We start from the raw sequence: 27,602 nt of genomic DNA on the forward strand, positions 1-27,602 counted from the left end.
CCATTAGATTGGTTCCAATCAATAAGCTTGGTAGAAGTTTCAGACCTATTCTGGTCAAACATGAAATGTGCAGCACAGATGTGTACTCTGGCATTTCTTTAAGGGGGCACCATAGAACCTTTTGCAGGTGTCAATGTGATACTGCAATCAATTTGGTGATGAGTTAATCATTTAAGGGCCAGATGTAGGTAAGTATATTTTACCGACTCATAAATACCGAATTTTACCGATTCGGTATTTATGAATCGGTAAAATAGAAGGGGGGAGATGTAGGTGAAATCGGTAATTGAATTACCGATTCTGTAACAATCGGTATTTACCGAATCGGTAAATACCGATTCGGTAATGTCCATTGATTCCTATGGGCATTGAAGCCCATAGGAATCAATGGGCATTACCGAATCGGTATTTACCGATTCGGTAAATACTGATTCCAGCAAGGGTGCAGGGGGTGTCACTTTGACACCCTCTAGCACCCCAAATACTGGCATGTGTGCCATGTGGCACACAGACATGCCCTAAGGGCATGTCTGTCTGTCACATGGCAGAGGTGTGCATGCACACATGTGCATGCACACCTGGATTCGGTATTTTAAAACCCAATTGGATTGGGTGGTAAAATACCGAATCTGTAAGGCCATGGTACTCAGAAGAGTCCCACCAACATCAGGAAGTTACCGAATCGGTAAAAATACCGATTTGGTATTTTACCGATTCGGTAAATTTACCGAATCGGTAAAATAGGGCCCCTACATGCCATTTACAAAATACCTGTCGGTAACGGCCGAAATCGGCCGTTACCGACCGGTATTTTGGCTCCTACATCTGGCCCTTAGACCTTTTCATTCAAGATTTAAAAATATTTGCTGAAATTTTATGGAAATGAAGGAGGATGGAAATGGGAGGTTGGATTTGTTATTAGGGAGCTATATACATGGAGACCTTATTGTGAAGGGAAATGGGAGGACACACAAATGTGAATGTTTGAGGTGAAATACCCCATACAGCAAAGATTCCACTCCATTACTTCGCTTGATTGCCACTTTTTTTAGTCATGCTCTGGTCATGCGGAGTAGGAGTGTGTGGTCATGTGTAATTGTGAAGTTGGGGAGCTCTGTGCAGTGATGGCTACAGCATGTACAATCCTTTGAGTGTATGTTGATTTGTATGGCAAGTCAAAAATTAATTTTTAATAATTCTGATAAAAGATAGAGTCTCTTTAGTATAAAATCTGGATATATTTTTTATCCTTCATACATATGATGAAAAATGTTGGTTTTAATCCTAAAAGGAATGTTTATTTTCTTGAAACAGGCATCACGTATTATCGTGTTATTAACTTCTTTAAGCCAACATGTGTTTCACCCCTTTAAAATGGCGTGGGAGCCTGGGGCTTTAGCAAAGCTGAAATCACATAAAAGAAACAGAAAGAAAAAGAAAATCATGAAATCATCATCCATTTGTCCTCCAAATAATTTTTGTTTTCAAATAAAATTGGTGCACACACTGTGAGAAAACTCCGTTAATGTGTCAAAAAACTTCTCTTTGTGCTCCTTAAACACATTGTATATAGCTAAATGATAGGTGAGAATGAAATAAATAAAAGGCTTTAATTTATATAAACAATTAGAATAAAAAGAATACTTTCTAAATGCTAAAAATAATTTGATTTGGAAATCGAAAAACATCACAGTAAATGTACTGGCACAAGGCAGAAGATATCTTTTTTCTGATATGTGAATATTTAGAGGTTATATCTCTGTATTCAGGATAATATAACTGGGAGAGGAGAAAGAGAGGAGAGATACATACTCAGAAAGATGCTCGATAGTAATAAATACCCCCAGACTCGTTGTAAAAGTAGTACTGTACTAAGTCAGTACTAAGTCAATTTACAGAAAAAAAGATTCTAAACTAGTCAAGGAAAACGGCTTTCTTCAGGAAATAAAAGTTCATAGATAAACAATCAAAGTTAGGAAAGGAATGCAAAGTTAAATAGAAGAACACAGGTATGTTCTGCACGGGGCTTACCAGTTACATGCATACATTCCTGAGAGCAATATATATGTTTGCGAAATAATATATCAAGATTTTATACTGAAGAGACTTTGGGCCGGATGCATCAAGGCAAAAACCGGTTGCACACGGGCAGATTCGCAGAATCTGCCCCTTTACGACAAGTATTTTTGCATTTGGGATGCATCATCCCAAATGCAAAACTCGCAAATGTAAGTAATTGCAAAAATTGCGATTGAATTTAAGGAATCCCAAATTGCAATTCCTTAAATGCAATGCATGAAGCAAATTAAAATAGCGATTTTACTATTAGGGGTAGCAAATTACTGTCAAATGAAACTGGACGGTAATTTGCGAATACTTTGAAAAAATGCATTTTTCAAAGTTACATGTTACACACACACATGCCCTTGTGCAACATGTGGTCACATGGCAATTTCAGGGGTGCAGCAGGGTGTCCTTTTGGCACCCTTGCACACTTGAATCCATGAATGACTCAGTCACGATAACAAGCGGTATTCAAAGGAGGGAACAACACAAGGCACTAAGATGCACACTGTCGTTTGCTGTTTTGGAGCCTTGGAAGGTGCATCGCGAGAAGAGCCTTTTTTGCGCATCTTCCAGGCTCTCATTCCCATCCTCCTCCGTTTACATAAAGTTTTACCCAATGTTTTTAACCATTGCATGCAAAGGTCTAAATGGCTAAATTAAAAAATAAAGTAAACAATTTCTAAACATGTCAAGTGTTGGATAAAATGTTTCCAATGTTTGTGAAAACTCACAAAGTAATTTCTGTTTAGGTGTTCATCAAACTGTCACTGCAACCTCTCATGGTGCTGCCATAGGAATAGCCATGTTTGTGCTCTCTATTGTGAAGCAGGTGGCCAACTGGCACATTTTCAACAGCAGAAAAATCTGCAGAAGCTGTCATTTGTGGGCGCAGATGCAATGCTTTACACCCCTACGTTTCATTTAGTAGTGCAAAATAGTTTTGAGAATCTAGTCCTTTAAATCAAGATAATCATTCTATTGAAAATCAGCAACAGATGTGCTTCAAAGCACATGTATTAGCAAAGGAGCTATGCTGTTGTTTCTCAAGTAGCTGAATAAATGTTATGTAGAAGGGGAATGGACACAGTATACCGAGTAAGAGTCCTATTTAGAGTTTGAAGGACAGGGTACATCACTCAAAACGTAAAACTCCTCCCTCCATCTGCTCTGTTAGGATTCTAGTGGAAGGTTAGCGTTCGAATAGCAGTGCTCAGGCTGGCTCAGCATTAGAAAGCTTACTATCACAGATCAGGGGCCATTGAAGTAAGGACATCAGAACGCCCGCATTATTTTGAGAGGATGGTCTGATGTACCTTTTTTATGTCCATCACTACCAAGAAAAATCTGGTGCTCTTGAAAAGACGAAAAAGACAAATTGCCCCATGCCCTGGGAGAAAACTCTCGGGTGGGGTGGCCATTCACTTTTTGGGGTTTTCAATAACACATTGTCACTTTGGATGTTTCTGTTTAAAAAAACAAAAACGTTTGGTGTGTGGCTGTTTAAAGAACAGTGGCAGCACTCCAAATTTGCAGGACCTTCATAGGAATTACCATCATGGCAGTTCATCTGAAAGCATGGAGATCACTGCTGAGTCCATTGTGATCTCTAGATATGGCGGCTACACACCAATCTTTATATCAGGCCCTAAGTAACATGGAATTTACTTCATGGCTACAGTGATCAATTATGGCCAAAGATGAGTTTCTTCATTCACCTTCCAAATGGCATTCTGACAGATTCCGGCCTCCTATTCAATGGGTTCCACACCAAATACAAGCAGAAAGTGTCTCTCTCAGAACATATTAAAGCACCTCTCTTATTTAGCTAAATTGATCCGAAAATGGAAAATGGAAAATGCAACAAATGTAGCTAGACAGCATTGCAACAGAAATTGTGCTGGATTTATGTGCATATGTTTATTATCTGTGCAAACTATCATTTTGCTTGGATTGAACTGTTGATTTGGGCAAAATATTTAATTAATATACTTTCGCTCTCATTTAAAAAAAACATCTACACTGTCAAGACAGAATACCAGAAACTGGTTCTAATATAGATTTTGGTTTATTTCACATGCTGACTGAAATCAAACATTACAAGCAGAGCAACAACCACGACATAGATTTGAAAAATGACGACATAAAGTAGACCAGAGAATAGACCACCACACAAGCAAAGCCCTTTTTGAAGAGTGGAAACAAACATAGCATCTACTTGCTTTGGTTCAAACGGTGAATAGAATCCAACCAGATTTGAGCATAAGAAATGGCCATACCTTTGCCGATGCCTCCATCAGGCGCACAGGTGTAATCACCTGTGGTCAACAAGAAACAGGTTCCGCTTCGCCTGTTCGTGTCTCGGGTACTGGAGCGCCGGAGCGGGTACCTTTCTCCAGGTGAGAGGGGCTGCTCCCGTCCTGCATTGTCTTCACCTGTTAGTACTGTTCAAAGCAGCATGCAAATTTAAAGACAACAAAGAATGGAGAAATGAGAGCTCATGACATCTTTCTTGTCAGCCACGTTATCCTGTTGGAAAACACTGAGGCAGCAGCAAAAGAAGCAGTAACAACCGCAGGCTCTTAAGTTGAGCTACAAGTTCAGTCATGTGAAAACATTACATCCATAGCAATATACAAACATATGTTAAAAAATCGTCTGCACCCACACCTTAAGGAGACAATGGTCAGATATTATGTGAACTTTCTGAAAGACAAATTACATACGATTTTAGTGGGCCTGGGTAGAATTTCAATTACACTGAAGTAATTAGCATAAATTCGGTAATTCTGGGGTACTCTGTGATGCAGAATTACCAGTCATTCACTATTACTCCTGCTCGAGTAATACGGGAGAAAATTCTACCGAAAAAGCGCATTTAGCGAGCAGCCACTAGCACTCGCTATTCATGTTTTTCTGCTTTTAGCGCTATTTCTTAGAGCTACAATGCCTCCTCACGTCCATTTTGGACACAAGGGTCCATTTCGCAGTAAGGAAAGAGCGCTAAATGCCTAGAGTAAGTTGGGGACACATACTATCCAAAGAGCACATTTATCGAGCGTGGGTGGCTAGTCACACACTCTATTCTTTTTCTTTCGCATTTAGATCAATTTGTAAGTGCAATTTGCATCCTCGCATCCATTTAGAAAGAGTGCTAAACGCAAAATTACTCTTCTTGCGTAATTCCACGGAATCTCGCAGGATTCTTTGGTACGCTAAAAGGAATTATATGAATTATGCCCACCCCTAGATTTTAGGGTGTGTTTAAAGAGTAGGATCTCTTAGCCCAAGGCAACAAACGGGGGCTGAGTCAGAAAGCTTTTCTGATATACAGAAGGTTTACACAAGAAAACTGTTGTAAAATGCTTTGGGTCAGTGTCATAATATTGAACACAGAAACATCCACCCACACAAATGGCGACTCTGCAATAGTGACTACCACTACGCTGCAGTGGCGGCTCCTCCACTAAGGCGGAAAAGCATTGCCCCACTGCGCTAAAAGGCTGGCCGTTCTGAGGTGTGTATTTTTATTAATTATTACCCCCCCCCCCCCTAACCCCGTCGGGTAGAAGCTGCTAAGCTGCTACTGCTACACTGGCATAATAAACAAATACAGGGAAATGTAGATTTTATGCCACATAAACTCTGATATAGTGACGATATAGTGGAAGTCGAAATTGAGGAGTCTTTACTGTTGTAAGTCAATAATAAAGCATCAGTATTGAGACTCCACACCACAGGGCAGAGCATAGAGTGCACATGATTCATAAAAGAAATGAGAAATTCCCTATTTGTATATGAGCATTTCCTAATCCACCTGTGCACAATATACACGGCCACATTCTGGTTGAGTTTAAAAAAATACCCAGAGCAACGATGTACACAACTATGAATTACCACCACTAAGTGCAGACCTGGATGGTTTCTCAGTGGCATAGGAATGCATACATTCATGCAAGTAGCTCACTTACACCTGGATTGGTCCGGCATAAGTTCATCAGAAAATGAAGTGAAGTGTACACATCATTTGAACATTAGATAGATGCTCGTAGGAAAGGGTGTCGCATAAAGAGAAAATAGTTATATTTCAGGAAAAAATGTAAATTGAGAAAATATTTTAAATTCATTTTCACATGCGTAATGTATGAATTCAGTACATTACACACGCACACACATAAAGTTAGAAAATTAGTGTAAGTCTCCATGCTATGTGAATAATAAGGGCATACGTGCAAATAATATGCTGCCCAAGAGTTGCAGGGGTTATTTTGTGCATTAGCAAGCAATCTCAAATGATGTCCATGCGAAACTGTAGTTTATGATTTAAATAAATTACTCTTTGTTTTTACCCATTCATGTGTCAATTTGCCTTTGAGTGCTCAGCTTGACTAGGAGGAAACAGATCAGCCTCTTTCTTCAGACAAATAGATTCACATTCTACCAAAATATATTTAGCTCGCCGTATAAAATTGGCACAAGTAGAAATCATGATGCTCTTAAAAGCAAGCTATCATGCCAATATAAACATGAGAACGGTCATAAACGGGATCAAACACTGCGTGTAGGAAAACAAGTTTTAAAATGTAATTTTTTCACACTATTACTGGACCACACCGTCCAGCACAAGGGTGTGATGAAGAATCTCATTCTAGGATAAACGCATGCACAAATAGCTCTCTCCTGGAAAGTTTCTGGGTGATCCGTTGAGCGAGGGCCAGGAAAAAGAGGGTACCAACACGTTTTCCTCAAGCAGTTTCCCATAGACTCTTTGTGCAATGCTACAAGCAAAACGGTTGAAAAGAATCACTTAAAAGTTGCCAGAAAGCTATATCTTTACCCAAAAAAGTATGGTTTTGTGATTTGGTTTAAATCCGGTCTGCTGTTTTAGAGAAACTAAGCTTCAAAATGCATAGATATCTAGCAACACGGTATTACTGAGGGAGTACCAAGGGAGGACTGATGGAGTACCAAGGTACTAAATGGCAAATGAAGTACATTGATTGGCTGGATCTGCAGTACTGAGACCGGTCTCACGGAATGAGGGCTTTGATTTGCTGGCCACAACATGAAGAGAAATGTTGTGGCTGGCATTTAAGGTCTCAAGGACTCGGTTCCCATGTCCTCAAAATAAAACCAGAAAACATAGAAGGCAGCAGGGTCGGGGTTCCCTGACTCTCTAGTACCTCTGTGAAAGTCCTTGAGGAACCCACAAAGGGTTGTTTTTTCTTTTTTTGCAAAAACAAAGGTTAAAATGACGTATTGTTAGATCTTTTAATAATATGAAAAATATTGATTTAAAAGAGAAAAAAACTGAAATTCAGCAGTTATAGTTTACTGAGCTAACTATAACTTATTAAACTATGGAGTGTAGTACTTAGGGGTTGGAAAAAGTACCTTTACAGCGGCTAAAGTCAATGTGTCAACCTCTGCACTTAAAGTTGCCCACCATGTGAAGTATTTAAGTGGGTAATCCCATTAAGGTAAATAGAAAATTGCCCACACCTGCAGTTTGTAGAATAATTTCAATTCCAAAACACTTGCGGACGGTTTTGAACCTGACCCTCTCTACTTGGTCAGATACACATATTTTGCCTTTGCCATCCACCTTTATTTTAATTTGTTGTTGGTTGTGCTTGTGATCTCATCTTAAAACATGATAACATTGCCTTATACCCAACTGAAATATTTAAATTAGTTATAAGTCCCTAGTAAAGTGATACCACATGTGCTGGGGCCTGTAAATGAAATGCTAATAGTGGACCTGCAGCATGTATTGTGCCACCCACTTAAGTAGCCCTTTCAAACATGTCTCAGGCCTGCCATTGCAGCCTGTATGTAGTAGTTTTAAACTGTCAATTCAACCTGGTAAATTAAACCTTTTGTCAGGCACAACCCTTCCTTTTTTGAATATCTAAGCCACCTCAGGGTAGTCCCAAAAAAGCCCACAGGGCAGGGTAGAATGTTTTTAAAAAGTAGGACATGTAATTTAAATGTTATTTGTCTCGGTGGTGAAAAACTCCTAAATTCGTTTTTCACTGCTTCACCTTTCTTGAAGCATAACATTGGAGTTACCTTGTTACATTTATTAAGGTGCATTTTCCAAATGGGAACAGGTCATCAGTCAAAATTTGGTGTCTTTGCAATTGTGAAGAAAAATCCTAACTCATGGTAAGGTCTGATTTTCAATTACAATTTTGAAAATGCCACTTTTAGAAAGTTGATTCAACTGTGACACCAGTGAGCTACTGGTTCCATCCTTATGTGCATTTTTCTGCCTTGGTCATTTTGTCGTAATTTGACAATGGCCGGGTTAGCGCTTAGCTTTGCAACACGTTATTTCCCTTAACTTGGCCTTATTCGAAAACGCCATTTTGTATGCTACGGCGGCCATTTTAGGGAATGAGCGGCCTCGTGGTCAGCATGCCCTTTAGTCCTTTGTCCGTGCCGCTGACCACTCGAGTTTTCCCAGCAACAGGCTATTTTTAGTAACGGTCAAGCCTGTACATGCGCAGTTCCAACTGACCAGTCACCCCTCAGGAATGTTCAGCCAAAACTGACCAGTGGAGTTGTAACCCCTCCCATGAGTTGGCTGTGCTCCAAAAATGACCATATATGTACCTAAACTTTGTAACCTTGTACCGCCTACCTTTTTATTGCCTGTAAAATGTATAAAAGAAGGACTCGCTGTTAGGTTCTGGTCCCCAGTCCTCTTTTGCTGACCATGTCCATATTCATCACATGACACGGTATTATAAAAAGGAGTCCTACCCTTATGTCCATGCTTGTTATTGCTACCTGGTGGTTCCTGCATTCTGGCTCCTGTGTTTCCAGTTGATGGCTGTGGTCTTTACACGGGCTCGTGTAAAGCAGAAGGAGGATTCCCCGCTGTTCTCAAGTTCTTTTCCCTCATCCTTGTTTCCTCCTTGGTCCTAGTACCTTGTTTGCAGCTTATCCCGTTTCTTTTTCCTGCCCCTTCCCTTAGCGAGGGTTTTGTAGTTTATCTCCTTTTATCCCGCACTTTGTCCCTTAATCTTGATTTAGGACCGTTGGGGTTAACCGCGTTAACATTCAGGGGCCCCTGTTTGTTGGTTGCCCGCTTTTCGCTGTTCTCCCGTTTTGGAGACGTGGAGTTTACGGTCGCGAGAGCGCTACCAGTCCGCTTCGTTATGCGGAAGTGACGTTTTCGTCTATTCCGCGAAGCAACCCCGGCTGGGTTTGTTTACATTCTCGAAATACGAGCGGAGGATAAGACGCGTTCTCGCTGAGTCCCGACCTGATTCCCTAATCCCAGACAGAGAGGGGTTTTTTCAGACCTGTACAAGGGGTCTGTTTTTTACCCTGCACCTCACTACGTTGACCAGATCTAAAACGCCCTTCTTGTCCCGTTTGGTCCTTTCAGGAAGTCACCTAAGAGACGTTATCTTGGGGTAAAACTGAAGGACAAACTCCTTGACGCTAATCCTGCCCTATCTTCCGGTAAGTGTCTGTGACATGTTGTGGTTGGATGTTGGTGTTTTGTAGCGGAAGAAGGACTGGGGATTGGATATTTACAGTAGGGTGTACATTGTGTCCCCCCTTTGCAGGTGCAGAAGAAGGAGACGGGTGTTTCTGTTAAGACACGAAACAAGGGTGGAAGGTTTGGTTACCTTTTTTGTTTCCACCCTCTTTTCTGGGTCAGCAGCTTACTCATGTGTTTCATTCAGTGAGTGGCTGGTGAGTCGGAGAAGGGGACTGGACTATTCCTCGTTCCTGCAGTGTGTGGGTTGGGCAGGAGTCCAACACTCGCACCAACGTTCGGTGTGATACTTCTTGCATTGCCGAAGGGTGCTGTAGGAATGTACCACCACCCCATGGGGTCTTAATAAACTTGTCTTTTGTACTTTTCAGTTTCCGTGCCAACAGTTCTTTGGTGTAAGTGGGTATTTCTGCGGAGCATGTAGGCCATGGGAACCCAATACCACAAATTGGCGACCACGAAGGGACTCATCGGTGACTCGGATGCCCGAAGGAGAGGTCGTGACGAAGGATTGGAAACTCGCCATGGACGCGTACGCTGCCACTGAGTGACCCGAGTCTTGGCACCCACGGTGTTTTCTTCCCTTCCTTCTGATCTGACCTTCCAGGTGGCGCCGGTCTCCGACTGAGATCCTGATCGTCTGCGTTGCTGTACAGTGCCCGTTTGGCTGATTCGATTAAAGACCTTGGCAGTTGGAATCTGGATATTTGAGATTGGGTAAGATTTGTGATCGGTAAGGTAGTCTACGGACGCTTACTGAAGTTCTATGATTGTGACTACGATTTGAGTTAGCTAACATTTTGACTTTGTGAACTTTGAATATATATGTGTAGTGCACTTCACATAGGCAGGCATGTAGAGATGTTTCTCTAATTTTGTTTGTACTCTGAGTGGCACATTTGTGTGAAGTACTGTAAGTGCCATTTTTATGGTATCCCGCTTTTGTGGTACTTTTTGAACATGCCTGTTTTAAGCACACTCCGAGGGATGTGCTGTCTTGGAAATGGTACCACAATTAGGTTAGCGGAATCTCAGCCGGCTCCCCCAGAGGGAACTCCAAATCGTGAGATGTATGTAAAATTTGGCCTTCCCCCTATACTGTACAGTAAATTATGGCATAAATGCACTAGAACTGATCCCGAGTTGCAATGGCCGCTACATGGGTCGTTTGATTTGCGAAAGGTTCAGTTTGTGGAGCAATGTTTGTTTCAGCGCAGGTCTAGACAGGATATGTTTGATTGCGTACGAATGTGGGAGAAAGCGGTGCGTGAACGTATGAAGTGTGAAGTTGCCTTGGCGGACAAAGAGCAGCGCAAGGCTGCTCGAGATAAAGCTTTACAGCTTGAGGAAAAGGAGGCGCAGGAAAAGAAAGAGAGGGAGGCACGGCAACGTAATTTGCAACCGACCGGTCAATTTCCTATTCGACGACCGCTTTATCCTGTCCTTAATAATGAAATTGATGACTTTTCGTTATTAGATCGATCTCCGCCTCCGTACGTTCAGCCTACGGCTCCGACTGAAGATTCTGGTGACGAAGAACGGGATAAGTCGGATAAGACGGATAAGTCGAGTGTCAGGTTATCTGCGCAGAGAGCCGCGGAGTTGCGTAGTTGGGCTAGAAAGTTAAATCTGAATCAGAAAACTGTGTCAGAAGTTGTAGCTGAAAAGAATAAGTGGACAGAACGAGAATTGATGTGTTTTTTTAATACTTTTGCAGATGAAGTTATTACTCGATTTCGTAAACATTCAGAGACCCTAGAACCTAAGGCTATGTCAGTCCATCGTGAGAATTTGGATAAAGGTGTATTTGTTCTTGTAGATGCAGATGACCTTTTCACGCGACTGCTCCAGCTACGGGATGAGGCGTCCAGATTGCGGGAAGAAGGGAAAAAAGCTAAGGAGTCCGTGCCGGGGTCGACGGAGCAGTCCAAAGAGTGTTCTCTCCGGGGCTCAGATAAGAATTCTAAAGTGCATGTTATGCCTATGTGAGAAGCTGCACCTTTGTATGTTCCCCCTAAAGGGGACGGTACAGATGATGATAAAGCGTCAGCAAACTCAAAGGGGTATTTTGTATATAATTGGGTGTATACGCCTTGGAACAGAGCAGATGTTATGGCACTAAAAAATGCTTTACCTGATCTCCGTAAAAATCCAGCCGCATTCTATGAAGGGGTGGAGGGGGCCATTTCCTCTTGTGTTATGACTCTTGTTAATATTGATCTCTTCTTTGGGTTAATTGTTCCACCTGATATGTGGAGGTCGATTCGTAAGACTAATGATCAGACGATGTTTGGGGCGACCTGGAAGGAGATAAGCCAGGCTGACTTAGACAGGGAACCTGCGTGCAAACCATGTGATTTAATTTTAGAACTCCCAGCGGCTATTTTGACCAAACTAAAAACGCTTGTTCCTCCTAAAAAGATCGATTGGACCATGCTAGCTTCATGCAAACAAAAGCCAGACGAATCGGTATCAGATTTCTTTACACGTTTCGAAGAAGCGTTTCATGATTACAGTGGTCAATCGTTAACAGATGATACGGGTAGGCATCTGTTTGTCGATAAGTGTGTGGCTAATCTCCTACCGGAGATTGCAAAGCGGTTAAAAACAAGCGAAAGTTCCTGGACCACGGCGACCCCTGCGTCTTTGTTAACTATGGCTCAGTATTACGAGCGGCAGGAATTAGAGGCTAAGGGAAGTGTTGATAAGAAAACGAAGGAATTGAAAACAAAGGTGATGTTGGCGCAGGTCCGTGGTGCGCAATCTAGAGGGAATGATAGAGGCAGGCGAGGAGGGGGTAATGCGTCGTACGGTCGTACTGACATTGCTGAGGACCAATGTGCATATTGTAAAGAGTTTGGGCATTGTTCTGAAGATTATCCGGTGCTTCGTGAGCAACGTAGTCAGCGTGGTCGAGGAGGTGGAAGGTCGAGGAATAATTATTCAGGAGCGAGAGGTGGTGGAAGTGATCGTGGTAGGTTTGAAGCGAGGGGCCGTGGTCAGGATGAACGAAATACTTTTGATAGATGAAATCAATATCAGATATCGGAGGGTGAGAATGTGGAGCATCAGGATTATGTGCATGCATAGGACTGCGTAGGATGGGGTACGGAATCAGTTGAAGTGCCAGTAGATCAAAGAGGTCCATATGTATCAGCGGGCATTTTGGGTTCTACTGATCAGTTTTTAGTTGACACAGGAGCTACTTGTAGTGCTTTGTCCAAAAACTTGGTTCCAAGGGCTCCCCTGTCTGGCGAAACGATAACATGTATAGGGTTTGATGGCACACCCTCTCCTAGCCCATTATCACAACCTCTTGCACTTTGCATTGACAAATTTTTCAGCTTTTGTCCATTTTTGTTGTCACCTCACACTCCAGATAACATTATGGGCATTGATTTGCTCAAATACTTTCGAGCAACGATACGCTGCGCTCCTGAAGGAGTGCGGGTTATTTTGAACGACAATTACCCAGATTCAGACAGATTTTGTACAATGAAGGAAATTGAAGCATTAGCCTCTCTCCCGCACACGTTGTGGGCGGCCTCAGATACGGATGTGGGACAGATGCTCATTCCACCTATTCGAATTACTGTCAAGGAGGGAGTACTTTTGCCACGTGTACCACAGTATAAGATTTCTAGGGAAGGTGAAATTGCTCTGACGCACATTGTTCAGGATTTGATCATTGCAGGAGTAGTGGAGGAAGTTCCTTACAATGTCTGTAATAGCCCTATTCTTCCGATCCTTAAGAAAGACACTGACGACAAAGTCTATCGATTTATTATTGAGTTGAGAGAAATTAACAAAATTGTCATTCCTCAATACCCGGTGGTGTCTGATATCACGACATTGCTTACATTGGTCCCTCCAACAGCGACGACCTTTTCTGTCATTGATCTTAAAAACGCATTCTTTTCCATTCCTATCCATCCCGACAGCAGATACCTATTTGGCTTCACGTTAAATAATAAATCGTATAGATTTTGTCGTGTTCCCCAAGGTTACACTGAGAGTCCTAGCATCTATAGCCAGGCTTTGAAAAGACAGCTTGACTCTTTTGAATTGCAATCCGGAGTAGCCCTTATACAGTATGTTGATGACCTCCTGTTGGCTGCAGACACTTATGCACAATGTGAGGAGAGTACGCTTGCTTTACTTTCCTTTTTGGCTCAGAACAATCATAAAGTCTCTAAGAAAAAGCTACAATACTGTAGACCCAAGGTGACCTACCTCGGTCATCTTTTGTCTAAGGAGGGGCGTGCATTAACATCAGATCGAATTCAGGCGATTTTAGACACACCAGTCCCCCGCACTCAGAGAGATGTACGCGCTTTCATAGGACTAACGTCCTTTTGTAGATAGTGGATCATGGGGTTTTCACACATTATCAAACCTTTGTTAGCGTTACTGTCCAAAACTACACCAATGCCCCTTGAATGGACAGATGAATGTCAAAATGCTTTTGAACAATTGAGACAGGCCCTTTGCTCTGCACCCGTGTTAGGTACACCAGATTACTCAAAGATTTTCACATTGTACGTGCACGAGAAAGATGGATGCGCGTTATCAGTGTTAGTGCAAGCACACGGGGACAAGCAGAGGCCATGCGCGTACTTCTCAGCCATTCTTGATCCTGTAGCACGAGGGTTACCTGGGTGCTTCCGAGCAGTTGCAGCAACAGCAGTAGCTATACGGCAGATTGAGGGAATAGTTTTATCGCACAAACTGTTGGTGCTAGTTCCCCATGCAGTAGATGCCCTGTTAAATCAAACAAAGACTCAATATCTTACGAGCGCACGTTTAACAGGATATGAGCTCACACTCCTGGCGCCACATATCACACTGAAAAGATGTGCTACCCTGAACCCTGCCACTTTATTGCCTTATCCGGTCGAAGAGGGCCAGGAGGAAAAACATCATGATTGTGTTTTCCTGACTGAGGAACAAACAAAGGGTCGTGTCGACTTACAGGATATGCCACTTCCAGATGTGGATGGGGAACTGTGGGTTGATGGATCGTGTTTGAGGCTGCCAGATGGCATGACTTCTGCAGCATATGCGATCACGACACTTAAGACGGTGGTAGGAACAGCACGAATACCTCAGAAATCGGCTCAAGCAGCGGAGCTGATAGCCTTGACAAGAGCCTGCGAACTGAGTGCTGGCCTATGTGTGAACATCTACACAGACAGCCTTCGGAGTAGCGCATGACTTCGGCTTACTCTGGAGAGAGCGTGGGTTTTTGACCTCTCATGGAGTACACATTATGCACGGAGAACTAGTGCATGATCTCCTAAACGCGTTGCTTTGCCCAAAGAAAGTAGCGATAATTAAATGCAGTGCACATAAAAAGGTCACTGACAAAGTGGGACAAGGCAATGCCTTTGCAGACAGTATAGCAAGACAAACAGCTATGTCTCGAAATGACTCCCCCATGTATGTAGCGAAGTCGCAGGCCGAGCGATGGCATGATGCTAGAGCAGAGATACTAGACATCCAAAAATCAGTGACTGAAGCGGAACTTGTAGCATGGGCAGCAGAAGGGGTGCTGGATGACGAGGGTTGTTGGAGGAGTAAGGACATGGAGAGATGGAAATTGCCTGCAGCTTACTTGAAAGCGATGGTCCAGATGACACATGGGTTGGCACATGTGGGGGCTCTTGCAATCACTCGATTGTTAACACGAGTTTGGGAGCATCCTGAGATTGCCAATACTGCTAAGAGAGTTGTGCAGACCTGTTTGATATGTTTACAGCACAATCCTGCAAAAGGGACGCATACTCCGAAAGGAGGGTTCGTTCCACCTTCTGCACCATTCGAGGTACTTCAAATGGATGACATCCAGCTTGAGCGTTGCAATAACCTTAAGTATGTCTTAGTGGTGGTGTGTGCTTTTAGCAAATGGGTTGAGGCCTTCCCCACGAAAGATAATACAGCTTTGACAACAGCAAAGGTTTTGCTCAAAGAGTACTTCCCTCGATTTGGAGTTTGCAAATTTTTGTGGAGCGATAATGGTCCTCATTTTGTTGGGAAAATTGTGGAGTATGTGCTAAAGGGACTGGGGATCCAGCAGAAGTTTCATGCTGTGTTCCACCCTCAGTCAGCAGGTCTTGTCGAGCGGTACAATGCCACGTTGAAATTGAAACTGGCTAAGATTGTGGCGTCCACATCATTGAAGTGGCCGGATGCATTGCCGCTAGCATTACTCTCTCTTAGATCAGTGCCCCACTCCCGAACTGGCCTCACACCCTATGAAGTGGTGTTTGGAAGGCCTATGAACATATGGGGAGTTCCCAAGCCGCGATTGTTACATGATGTGCCTTGTATAATGATGAACGATTATTTCGCATGATTAACAAATGATTTGCTTTCTATTCACCAACAGGTTCGAGAAGCGCTCCCTGACAATTCCATTGGAGAGGCTCATAATCTCCGTCCTGGAGATTACGTTATGATAAAGTCGTTTGAGAGAGCGAACAGCTTGGAACCGAGGTGGCGTGGCCCCGAGCAAGTTCTCCTGGTGACTCGAATGGCTGTGCGAGTGACCAACAGAAAGCGGTGGGTGCATTCAACTCACTGCCGTAGCGTCTCTCCGGACCTGGTGAATCCTACTGTGTTGTCCGACTACAAAGAGATCTTGGACAAAGAAAAGAGCCCAGCTGTGACGTCGGCCGAATCTGAGGGAGCCTTCCCGGACCACACTGTTTCTGGACGACAGCGCTACAATCTGCGGCCAAGATAGGAAGAAGATTTTTTTTTGTGCGAGACTGGTTGGTTACCACTCTGGGGTTTGTGAAACGGAAGCCGGGAATCTCAAGGGGGGGGATCAGTTCTGCCAAGAGTAGCGACACCCGTCTTGACCCCGGAGAAGAAAACAACGGCTACCTCGGAGCTCAGCACTAACGTTTTTATTTTTTGTAGTTGTGTATTTGAGACATTGTGAACTTTTGAACTATGGCGTCTTCTGCATCACGAGACAAGAGAATTCTTGGTGCCATCTTGTTCATACTGACAATTGTGGTGATAGCAGTGATAGCCTGGGTAGTAGAACTTGTGGTGCCTGTACGAGAACATTTGCTGCCGACTACCCCGGCTCCATCTGAACATTTTCACTTCACCTTACCCTATCATGAAGAACGGCACCGACAGACTTACTTGAACAATAGCTTCATTCAAATTTTGCATCATACTCACAATATGACAAACACTTCTAATTGTTGGGTGTGTGGGATGTTGCCTGGGCATCAGAAGAAAGGGGGCACACCGCTCATCCCACTCCCGTTTTCCCACAATGGTTCCTGCAATGCCTGGTATACTCTTCTATTCACTCTGCGATGGCCAACAAAAGGGGGGGTGCTTTTCCGTTTAAACAAGATATGCTATCATGATCGGGACGGCTATCCACAAGCTGAGGGTACTCGATTCGAATGGGAAGAGTACCGCCCTGACAACGTGTCTGCACCCCGAATTTACAGCAATCAACGGAACATTAACATGTCCAGCTCTCATGTCATTAATGTTATAGATACTAAGGCTGATCTCTGTATACGTAATAAAGGTACAATCCCGGTTGGAAAAAGTGAATGTAACACCACACTTACATTTGACAGTCCGAATGGCATATCATTTGTGGCATCCCGAAATACATACTTCATTTGTGGTAATAAAGGCTATCATCAGCTCCCGTTAGGATGGCTAGGTACATGCTATATCTCTTTTGTATTGCCCCCTGTATTCATTGCCCCACCAATGTACCATAATGATTATGTCTTATACCATGATTTTGTGTTAAAATTGAGTTAGACGTGCTGTGGTCTTGGATGATATTGACCAGACCGATACTGCCTTACAACAATATGTAGATTTTAATTTGGGATTGTTTTCCTTTGTGGGGGCTGCTTTGAACAGTCGGAAAATACGACGATTGACCCGTGTTGTTGAGGCTGTAGCTAACGATACCGCTTTTGCATTGGGAAATATAACGGAAGAACTTCAAATATCCAGAATTGTTACGCTTCAGAACCCAATGGTTCTTGATGTGGTTCTAGCTGATCGAGGGGGGGCATGTAGAATTATCGGAAGTAGCTGTTGTGTCTACATGCCTGATAACTCGCCATCTGTTTATGATGCAATTTCCAAACTCCACAAAATTGCTGCTGAAATACACCCGGACAATGGTACATGGACCCTTTCGGGGTGGTTCTGGTCAATGCTTAGTACTTGGGGCTGGAAGCTACTGACGATTTTATGTATCATAGTTGGGATACTATTCTTTGTGTGTTTATGTATACAATGTGGCCCTGCCTTATGTTCTATGTGTTTATCAGCTTGTATTCCATCTAGACGAGCTCTTGCCCAAAAAGAATTGATGCTTCATAAAGAAGTAGCTCAAATAATGTCAATTGATATCGAAGATGAGTATCCCGACTACGTCCATTATGAGGTAGCTTCAGCTAAACGCTAAAAGGGTCGTCTGTCGTAATTTGACAATGGCCGGGTTAGCGCTTAGCTTTGCTACACGTTATTTCCCTTAACTTGGCCTTATTCGAAAACGCCATTTTGTATGCTACGGCGGCCATTTTAGGGAATGAGCGGCCTCGTGGTCAGCATGCCCTTTAGTCCTTTGTCCGTGCCGCTGACCACTCGAGTTTGCCCAGCAACAGGCTATTTTTAGTAACGGTCAAGCCTGTACATGCGCAGTTCCAACTGACCAGTCACCCCTCAGGAATGTTCCGCCAAAACTGACCAGTGGAGTTGTAACCCCTCCCATGTGTTGGCTGTGCTCCAAAAATGACTATATATGTACCTAAACTTTGTAACCTTGTACCGCCTACCTTTTTATTGCCTGTAAAATGTATAAAAGAAGGACTCGCACCAACGTTCGGTGTGATACTTCTTGCATTGCCGAAGGGTGCTGTAGGAATGTACCACCACCCCATGGGGTCTTAATAAACTTGTCTTTTGTACTTTTCAGTTTCCGTGCCAACAGTTCTTTGGTGTAAGTGGGTATTTCTGCGGAGCATGTAGGCCTTGGGAACCCAATACCACAATTTTGTGCCTGTCGCCTGTCCCTGGGTCACATGACTAAGTGTAGCTGACAGTTATGCGCTGTGTATTCCTCCAAGCCATCCACACACAATAGAGAGATAAGGTATGGTTGGAAGGACCATCACTGGCAGGCTAGAAGGGTGGAGGTGAGCACAGCTCTACTTAAACTTAAATAGACTGTGGCCTGCTTCTTTATGAAGGCCTGCTACCCCTTGTTGTTAGTCTGAAGCCGGGGCGGGGAAGGCAGGATGTCTGGGGACTTTGAAGGGAAATTTCTAGAAGCTTTTCCACCAGTTCAAAAGCACAACTCGGTATAAATACTGGACTTAAGACACCAACTCTTCAGTACCATTGTGGAAGTGTTGATACTCTACCAGGGCTGCTGTGCAGCTGAAGGACTGACACTCTGCTGAACTGCTGCCCTTTTGGAGAAGTGACTTCCTGACCTGCTGCTTGCTGCCCTCCTGCCTGGGTATGATGGACTGGACCTGCATCTCTTGAACCCAGAACCCCAGAGTGACTCCAAGGGCCAGTTGGCGGCTTCCTGATCTGAAGCCTCAGGAACACAACAGGCATCCAGCAACCTTGCACCTGCACCTGGCATCTGTCATCTCTAAGTCTACCCTGCCAATTGGTGCCACCCCAGTCCTGGACCTTTTGAAGTGGGCTTAAGTTGCTCTACCACCTCTGTGGATCCAGCAGAATCAACGTGTCTCCTCTGCTGCACAGCGCAATCCCGAGCAGAACTGATGCATTGCTATGTGGATCAGAACTGTCGCAAAGACCAGCATCATGTTGCAGCCCATTGCCACATTGGAACTGCTTTAGCACAACACATCCTCAGCCACGGCAGCCTCGATGATGATGCCAGACTCAGCATCACAACCTCGCAACTCCTCAGATCCGATGCATTGCCCGGCGACACATCCTCCTCATTTATCACGCTATGGCGATATATTATGTCATAAGAAGTGCATGACTGAGGCGCAATTTTACAGTTAGCTCAGTAAACTATAGCTAGTGGGGTTTTCTTAATTTAAAATAATGGCTTTTAAATTATTACAAGGCTTATAACATCACTTTACCCTTTGTTTCTGTCAGTAAAATAATTTATAGGTAGATAGATATACATATATATAATAAAAAATATCTACATATATCTATATGTAGATATTACCTACTGGTGGTCACCAGTGGCTAGTTATAGTTAGGACCATGTTTTCATGGGAAACCCATTGTTTTGACTTGCCTATATCTTTTCCACCGGTTGAAACATCTTCACAAACTTTTCCAAGAAAAAGTGCCCGGGAGATTCTTGTTGTGCATGGAAAGTTTTGGGGTGATCTGTCAAGTGGGGTCAGAGAAAAAGGGGGACTAAAAAGAGTGTATTTCCCATGTTGATTTCCATTGAGATTTCAGACACAACTACAGCCCGAACCGGTGGACAGAATTAGAACCCTTTGTGTGATTTGGTGTTAATCTGTTAAGTAGTTTTTGAGATATTAACTGAAATCGAAAATTGTATTTCTAGGGATAGGGATCCTCCTTAAACCCTCCTTGGATTCCATATCCATGTGCCAACAGCAATGCCGGGATTGGCAACCTGAGGGGAAAGTAGAGGCTGCCATTTTCTTCATCAGGACTTGGTTCCCAGCAGGGAAGAAAAAGTTAAAAAGTGAAGGAAGGGGTCAGGGTAGAGGTACCCTGACCTCAAGGGACCAATGGAGGGGTCTATGAGGGACCCTTCATGGGCAACAAAATGTCCAGACCCCAATAAAAAAACCTTACAGATTCACACACGTACACATACATTTACTCACACCCTCACACGCACGCTTACGCCCTCACACAACCACTTATACACACACAGACCATAAAAACTATTCACACATCCACTCATAGACCTAAACTGATTTCACACACACTCACAGAGCTACTTAAACACTCACACAACTCACACACCCATACACAGGCCCCCAAACCACTCACACACCCACACAGCCACTCAAGGCCACTGACACACCTACTCACACACCAACACAGCCACTCCAAGACCCATTCACAGACCCACACAGCAAGTCACACACACACACACACATGCACCACACAATCATACACCTACTTACACACCCACTCAAGTACTCACTCACACACCCACTTATAAACCCTTTTACACACCCAGGTTGCAGGGACATTATCTTTAGGAAATAGCATAAAATAAATGCAATTCACTGAAATAAACAAAGGTTACAGGGACATTATAGTTATGAAATAACATTCTTAAAAAATCAAATATTCACTGAAAAAAACAAAGGGCAGGGACGTTATAGTTAGCTACAAGACCATGCAAATTCATCTGTTATAGTTATCTCAACTAACTATAACTCATGTCCTAAGGTAACTATGACTCATGCCCTCACCATGCACTGCTAATGACCTCACATTTTACATCACTCTTGACATCTTCTATGACATCATTGATAATATCACTACAGCATTTGCAGCGAAATTATTGATGAATAAACTGTGCCAGGCTTGGGCTCTAGTTATAGTTACCTTAGAGCACGATGTAGCCTCTGTGAAGGATCTAGTAGCCTTCATCCACAGCAGCCTTGATGATGATGCCAGACTCCACATCACAGACTTGCAACTCCTCAGAACCCATGCATCCCCACGACTACGAGGCGCATCATCACCATTTAACATGTAATTGGCAATGTAATATGTCGTAAGAAGTGCATGACGGAGCTCAACTTATAATTAGCTCAGTAAACTATAATTACTGGTGGTCACCATTAGGTAGTTACAGTAAGGACCTAGTTTGCATAGGAAAAACGTATTTTGTTTTGCCAATAACTTTGGTGCTGTTTGACAAATCTTCATGACATTTTCAAAATTAATATGACGCTCAATTCAGATGCTGTTTTGAAAGTTTTGGGATGATCCTTCAAGCAGGGACCAAGAAAAATCAGGGTCCTAAAACACATTTTCACCATGCAATTTCCCATAGGGAATTTGAACATGACGAAAGACTAAACTGCTGAACGGAATTAAACGAAATTTGTCATAATGCTAGCCCTTCGTCCAGAAAGTGTGCTCTTTGTAATTTAGTTTAAATCTGTCCAGTAGTTTTAGAGATGTTTACTGAAAACCAAAATTGTCTATCTAAGGATGTGGGCCCTCTGCTGATCCACCCACTGGGAATCCTCGGGTCCATGCACCAAAGCAGAGTCTTTATTGGCTGGCCGCAACCTGACTGAGAAGTTGTGGCTCCAATGTTATGTATCGGGAAACAGTCCCAGAGCTGAAAATGTTTGCACAAAGTGAATACAGGGGTTTGCCCCATGGTTGTGTTAGAGGGGTTGCAGAGGAACCCATAAAACAATCAATCAATCAGGGATTTGTGAAGCGCACTACACACCCGTGAGGGTCTCAAGGCACTTCGGGGGATATCGGGCAGCTCCACGTCATCTGAAAAGCCAGGTCTTGTTAGGATTCGCTCCCCTCACTTCCGTGCCCACCACTAGAGGGATGCATAGTAGGATTTTCTGTGTGTTCTGATAAGCTTCCAGATACTCCCCATCATGCATATCCTGACTTCCATCCATTTGCTCACTATTTGGGAATAGACATCCATTCCCAATCCATGCTGGAATTTGTGAAAGCCAGCCTGCTCATGCTTGAAGCCAGACTGCTCATGGTTGACACTGTTACCTAGAATTCCCTGCTCCCTGCTTTGTCTCCACCCCTGCAGGCCAAGGAAGGGTGGAGGAATTCAGCTCACCTGTGGCTGGCTGTTGCTAGCCTGCTCACACCTGATGCATGTGATTACTGTGAGCTCTCTTAAGCCTCATCTCCCTTCAGACCAAGGTTGGTCATTGTAGCTGTGTACCGTGATACTGACCCTTATTTCCAGTGCTCCCTGCGCCTTTGCTATCCTTGTTTCCAGTGTTTACTGTGCTTTCGTTATTCCTTGTTCCTGACCGGCTGTTTTTTTACTTGTTCCTTAATTAGCACTGCCTTCAGTGCTACCTTGACTCCTGAGCTTTGGCTCAATTCTAGTTCCTGCTCCTGAGCCTTAGCAATCATTGTTCCTGAGCTACAACAGTTTCCCCTGTTCCTGAACTAGCACTTCCTGCAGTGCTACCTTGACTCCTGAGTCTTGGATTTTGAGCTTTTGCTAAATTATTGCTCTTGCTCAAGCACAGCCTTCGGTGCTACTTTTTTTCTTAACTCCTGATCCAGCACTATTCTTGTATACTCTTGTAGCTTCCCCTTCAGTATATCCTTTTCCAGTCCCTGCCTTTCTTCCCATATCCTTGGTTCCCATTCCGTTTGCTGTCTTTCTATGCCTACATTCTTGCTTCCATTACCTTGTATGTGTGGTACCTGCTTTCTGCCAAGTATTCCCTTTAATTTCCTTCCTTTCCTGTTAAGCACTCCTCCCTGCTAGCTCCTTGTCTATTGTGCTTGTGTTGGTGTTACTGCCGTGCTTGAACTCCAGGATCCGTGGGCACAGCTGACTACCTAGTGGTGTTTCTTGTTCACTGTGAGTATTGCCTTTGAGTTACATTTATAACATCACCATCCATCAGACCCTGCCTTTGCATGCATATCCTACATGTGGATGTTTGCAGTCAGTATCAGTAACAGCAATTGTGGGTGAGGAACTGACTGAACTTCAGTCTTACTGTGTAGAGCACCTGAGTGCTTTACCCCACACTCCCCTTTATTGTTAATGTTGTTTCATATATGTGCCTTGCACATTCTTCCTGGTGTAGTTATTCTGAATGCTAAATCACCTCATGAGTGCCTGTCCTTTCTGAGTCTTAGCCATCTTGCGCCTTTGTGCAGGCTTCCCCTTTGGATCCCTTTTCTCCTCTGACTTCCTGTAAGATCCTGGGCAGCGGTGTACTCCTCTTTCTATGTACGTTTTCTACCCAGTGGCCAGTCCTAGCCCAAGTCCCTGACTGTGTTTGAGATATAGTCCTGGACAGTTCCTGACAAGTCATGAGGCTCTTCCTGAGTGCTTGAAGTGTGGGGGTTCATCTGATGTTGAGGTGGAGTTCATTCCAGGTAATGTGATGTAGGAGTTGGCTCTTCCTCCCGCTCTGGCTTTCTGGATGTAAGGTATTTCGGCCGGGGCAAGGTCGGCGGAGCGGAGGTTTATCTTAGGGGCTTGGGAGGAAAAATTTTTGTTGAGGTAATTGAGACCGGTGTTGTAGAGGGATTTGTAGGCATGAGTGAGCAGCTTGAAGTTCTTTCCAAAGGGGAGCCAGTGGAGTCCTCGTAGGTGCTGGGTGATGTGGTCCTGTTGTGGGATGCTGAAGGCGAGTCTGGCTGAAGCTTTCTGAAAGGTCTGGAACTTGTGGTGTAGAGATTTGTTAATTCTGGCATAGAGGGCATTCCCGTAGTCCAGTCTGCTGGTTATGAGTGTGTGGGTGACGGTCTTCCTGGATTCATGGAGGAACATCTTGAAGGTCCTGGGTGTTGAAGCATGTGGCAGATACGACATTGATCTGTTGGTTCATGGTGAGGGAGGGGTCGAGTATAATGCAGAGGTTGCAGGCGTGGTCTATGGGTGTGGGAGGGTTGCCAAGGGTACATGGCCACCAAGTGTTGTCACACTCGTAAGGGGTGGATTCAAGGACTTCTGTTTTCTCTGAGGTGAGCTTCAGGCAGCTGCTGCTTATCCAGGATGTAAGGTCCTCCATTCCTTCCTGGAAGCTGTGTCTGGTGATGCCGGGTTCCTTGGTGAGGGAGAGGATGAGCTGGGTGTCCTTGGCATAGGATACTAGACTGAGTCCACGTTTTCTTACAATGGTTATGACCAGGGCCATATAAATGTTGAAAAGTGTGAGACTGAGTGAGGATCCTTGGGGCACTCTACATCTGAAATCTGTGGGTTCAGAGAGGAACGGCAAGAGTCTGATTTTTTTAGTTCGGCCGGTGAGGAAGGAGCAGATCCAGTCTAGGCCAATTAGTTGTCTTATAATGTTTTTTTTTTTTATCAATGTGGATCCCAGTGATGCTCAGCACGACCCCATCCCCGTTAGAACTGCGAATCCTGCTGCAGTTCATCAGAGGCCCGCCTCCTTTCTCAATCACTCCTGTTACTACTAGTAATTCCCACATAGCTGGAATGCTGAGAACTCGTTGGAGGCCCTGCCCCCTTTCTCCACCATTCTGCAAGCACCTGGGGGATGAAGTCCCTTTGGCTGCTTAGTATCATTGGGGCCAAGAACCTCTCCTGTTACTACCAATAAGTACTGGTACTGTATTGCTGAGATTTTCTGCTAATCACACACCTACTCTCAGACCCATACAGCCACTCACACACCCACTCAAACCCATACAGCCACTCACAAACCCACTCACACACCTACTTACCCCCTCACACACCCAATCACAGATCCATAGAGCTACTCACACACCCACTCACTGACATTTACAGCCACTCCAACACCCACTTGCAGACCTTTACAGCCACTCACACACCCACTCTGGAAGGTTACAAGTTACAGTTAGGAAATACAATTTAAAAACCTTCGAAATTCCCTGAACAAACCAAAAGTTACAGGGATGTTATAGTTAAGAAATAGAATTGAAAAAACCTTAAAAAATCATAGAAAAGGGGCGTGGCTTCGAGGGCGACAATGGCGGACGTGGCTTTCTAAAGCTCCCGCCGGCCCGTAATTAATCCAGTCATTTATCCTATCCCCGGACCCCTAATTGGCCACTCTTAAGCGTCGGCAGCTGCCTACAACAAGGGGCACCCTCCGGTGCGGAGTTTGCGATCCCTGGTCCCTGGCTGACGGACCCTTCGGCTGCGACATCCACTGGGCCTACCCGCCGCATGGAGAGCCGGGGGCTCGATTAGAAGCTGGGCCCGACGGACGGCCCTGAGCGCTGGCCGGCTTGCTTGCCGGCGGGCCCCGTGGGCCCCGAGTAAATTGATTTCTGGCAGCCGGAGTGGGGGCGGCGGTGTCCCGTACTGCCTGGAGAGCTGCAGGCGCCGTGGGAGGCTGCAGGAGAGCGGAGCGGCGCTGTGGAGAGCTGCACGGGCCTCGGTGCAGGTCGGGCCCCCTTGGGCGACCGGAGGCTGTGGTGGTGTTGGGGCTGGAGCCGGGCCATCGAAGGCGGTGAGGGCATGTTCCGCCTGATTGCCTGAGTGTGTGGCCCCTTGCGGTGTGGCCCCTGACGGCGGAGGAGACCGGCAGAGTGGAGCAGTGCGGCGCTTGCGCCATATTTTGGGGCGCCTTTCTCCTGCGTGTATCCTGCACAGGCCCGGACCGGCAGCTGGTGTGGCCCCGGGACATGGTGTCGCCTGCTTACCCTGGCCATAAATAATTGCTTGGACCCGTCCCAGCCTGCAGCAGTCGTGGTGGGCTGGACCGGAGAGGACTGTAGTGGCCGGAGCAGTCCCGTGAAGGTGAGGAGCCGGGTGTCTGGCGGCATTTCCTCTGGGTGTGGGGGTGCCCTGCCTGGGGGCCCGTGATAGGAGACCCTGTGGGGGCCCCGAGTGACATTGGCGATAGCTGTTTACTGGTCCCCCGTAGTGGCAACTTGGCGCGGCGGGGCACCCCGGGGGTCATCGATTCTCCGACGAGGCAGTAGGAGGAGGGTCCGCCAAGGGCACGCAACAACCTGCTTGAACCTTCCCCACCATGACCAGGGGCGGAGGTGGCACTGGCTCCGCCAAGCAGGGGCCGATCGATAAATTCACTGGACCCAGTGGGGGGGCCGGGGCCGCCGGAGGTGGTCAAAATGCTGGCCCGGATAACGCGGCCTTGATGGCGGCCATCACGCAATCGAGGGACATGCTTGATGCCAAAATTGGTGCGGTGGGTGCTGACGTTATGCTGTTGCGGCAAGACCTCCGCAACGCCGTCGCCCGCATTGCGGAGACCGAGACCAGGATTACAGGAGTGGAGGGAGACGTCGGTGCCCTCAAACAGAAGGTGGCGGAGATGGACAAGATCCAGAAGGGGCTGGCTCTCCGCGTGGAGGACGCGGAGGGGAGAGCGCGACGGAATAACCTACGCTTCGTGGGCTTTCCGGAGGATTGCGAGAAGGGGCCCATGGCTGCATTCCTCACAGAGTGGCTGGAGAGCTGGATTCCCCCAGACGTCCTGTCGCGCTGCTTCGTAGTGGAGCGTGCACACAGAGCCTTAATGCAGAAACCGCCGGCAGGGGAACGGCCTCGGCCAGTCATAGCCAAAATCCTGAACTTCCACGACAGAGACACTATACTCAGGGAAGCGAGGGCCAAGGAGACACTGATGTATGACAATCATAAGATTATGATCTTCCCGGATTATACCAGGCTGGTACAACAGCAGCGCCATTCCTTCCTGGCGGCGAAGGCCAAACTGCGTGGCCTGAAAATTCAATATTCACTGCTATACCCGGCCCGCCTACGCGTTGTCTTCAACTCCAAGACGCACTTTTTCGACTCCCCGGAAGACGTGTTCAGGTGGACGGACGAGACGGTCAGGATACGGCCGAACGCCCAGCCGGGGCTGGGTTCTGGACCATCGCGCGGGTCGTCGCGGGAGAGGAGCGACTCCACCAGCAAAGGCAAACGACATCGGAAATCCAGATCCAGGCGACGCTCCCTGTCCCGTGATGGTCTCCTGGATGGGACTCAGCCTGACACGGACCAGTCGGGGAAAGAAAACTAACCAACGTCCGGCTTCAGTAGTCCTAGCTTCACTCAGTCCGCTGGTGGGCTCTGCGGAGGGCCCGATGTGGAGGCATCAGCGGTAGAATGGTCTCTGGCAGGGCGCATGGGACGTCGCCTGAGAGACATCTGGCAGCCTCGTCCTTCCTATGGTCCAAACATGGTGGAACTAGGGGGTTCGGGGGACTAACCTCACGGTTCTGGTTCTTGGGGGGAGTAGTTGGGATCCATTGGTATGGTGGGCTTTGGGCGCTCCGTTGTGGGCCCGAAGCTCCCCATGCCGCGACA

At 45.5% G+C, this 27,602-nt stretch overlaps 1 protein-coding gene across 3 annotated transcripts in view; it reads right to left on the reverse strand.

The window, feature by feature from the left end:
* KCNC2 (potassium voltage-gated channel subfamily C member 2) overlaps positions 1 to 27,602 on the reverse strand; it is a 736,065-nt gene that overhangs the window by 11,977 nt on the left and 696,486 nt on the right. For all 3 annotated transcript variants that reach the window (XM_086918116.1, XM_086918113.1, XM_086918110.1), the window contains exon 4: positions 4,344 to 4,508. In XM_086918116.1, coding sequence (XP_086774242.1) covers positions 4,344 to 4,508 — 165 coding nt within the window. The remainder of the gene's footprint in view (positions 1 to 4,343; positions 4,509 to 27,602) is intronic.

The sequence above is a fragment of the Lissotriton vulgaris genome, chromosome 1_1, assembly GCF_964263255.1.
Source record: "Lissotriton vulgaris chromosome 1_1, aLisVul1.2, whole genome shotgun sequence".
Classification (NCBI taxonomy): domain Eukaryota; kingdom Metazoa; phylum Chordata; class Amphibia; order Caudata; family Salamandridae; genus Lissotriton; species Lissotriton vulgaris.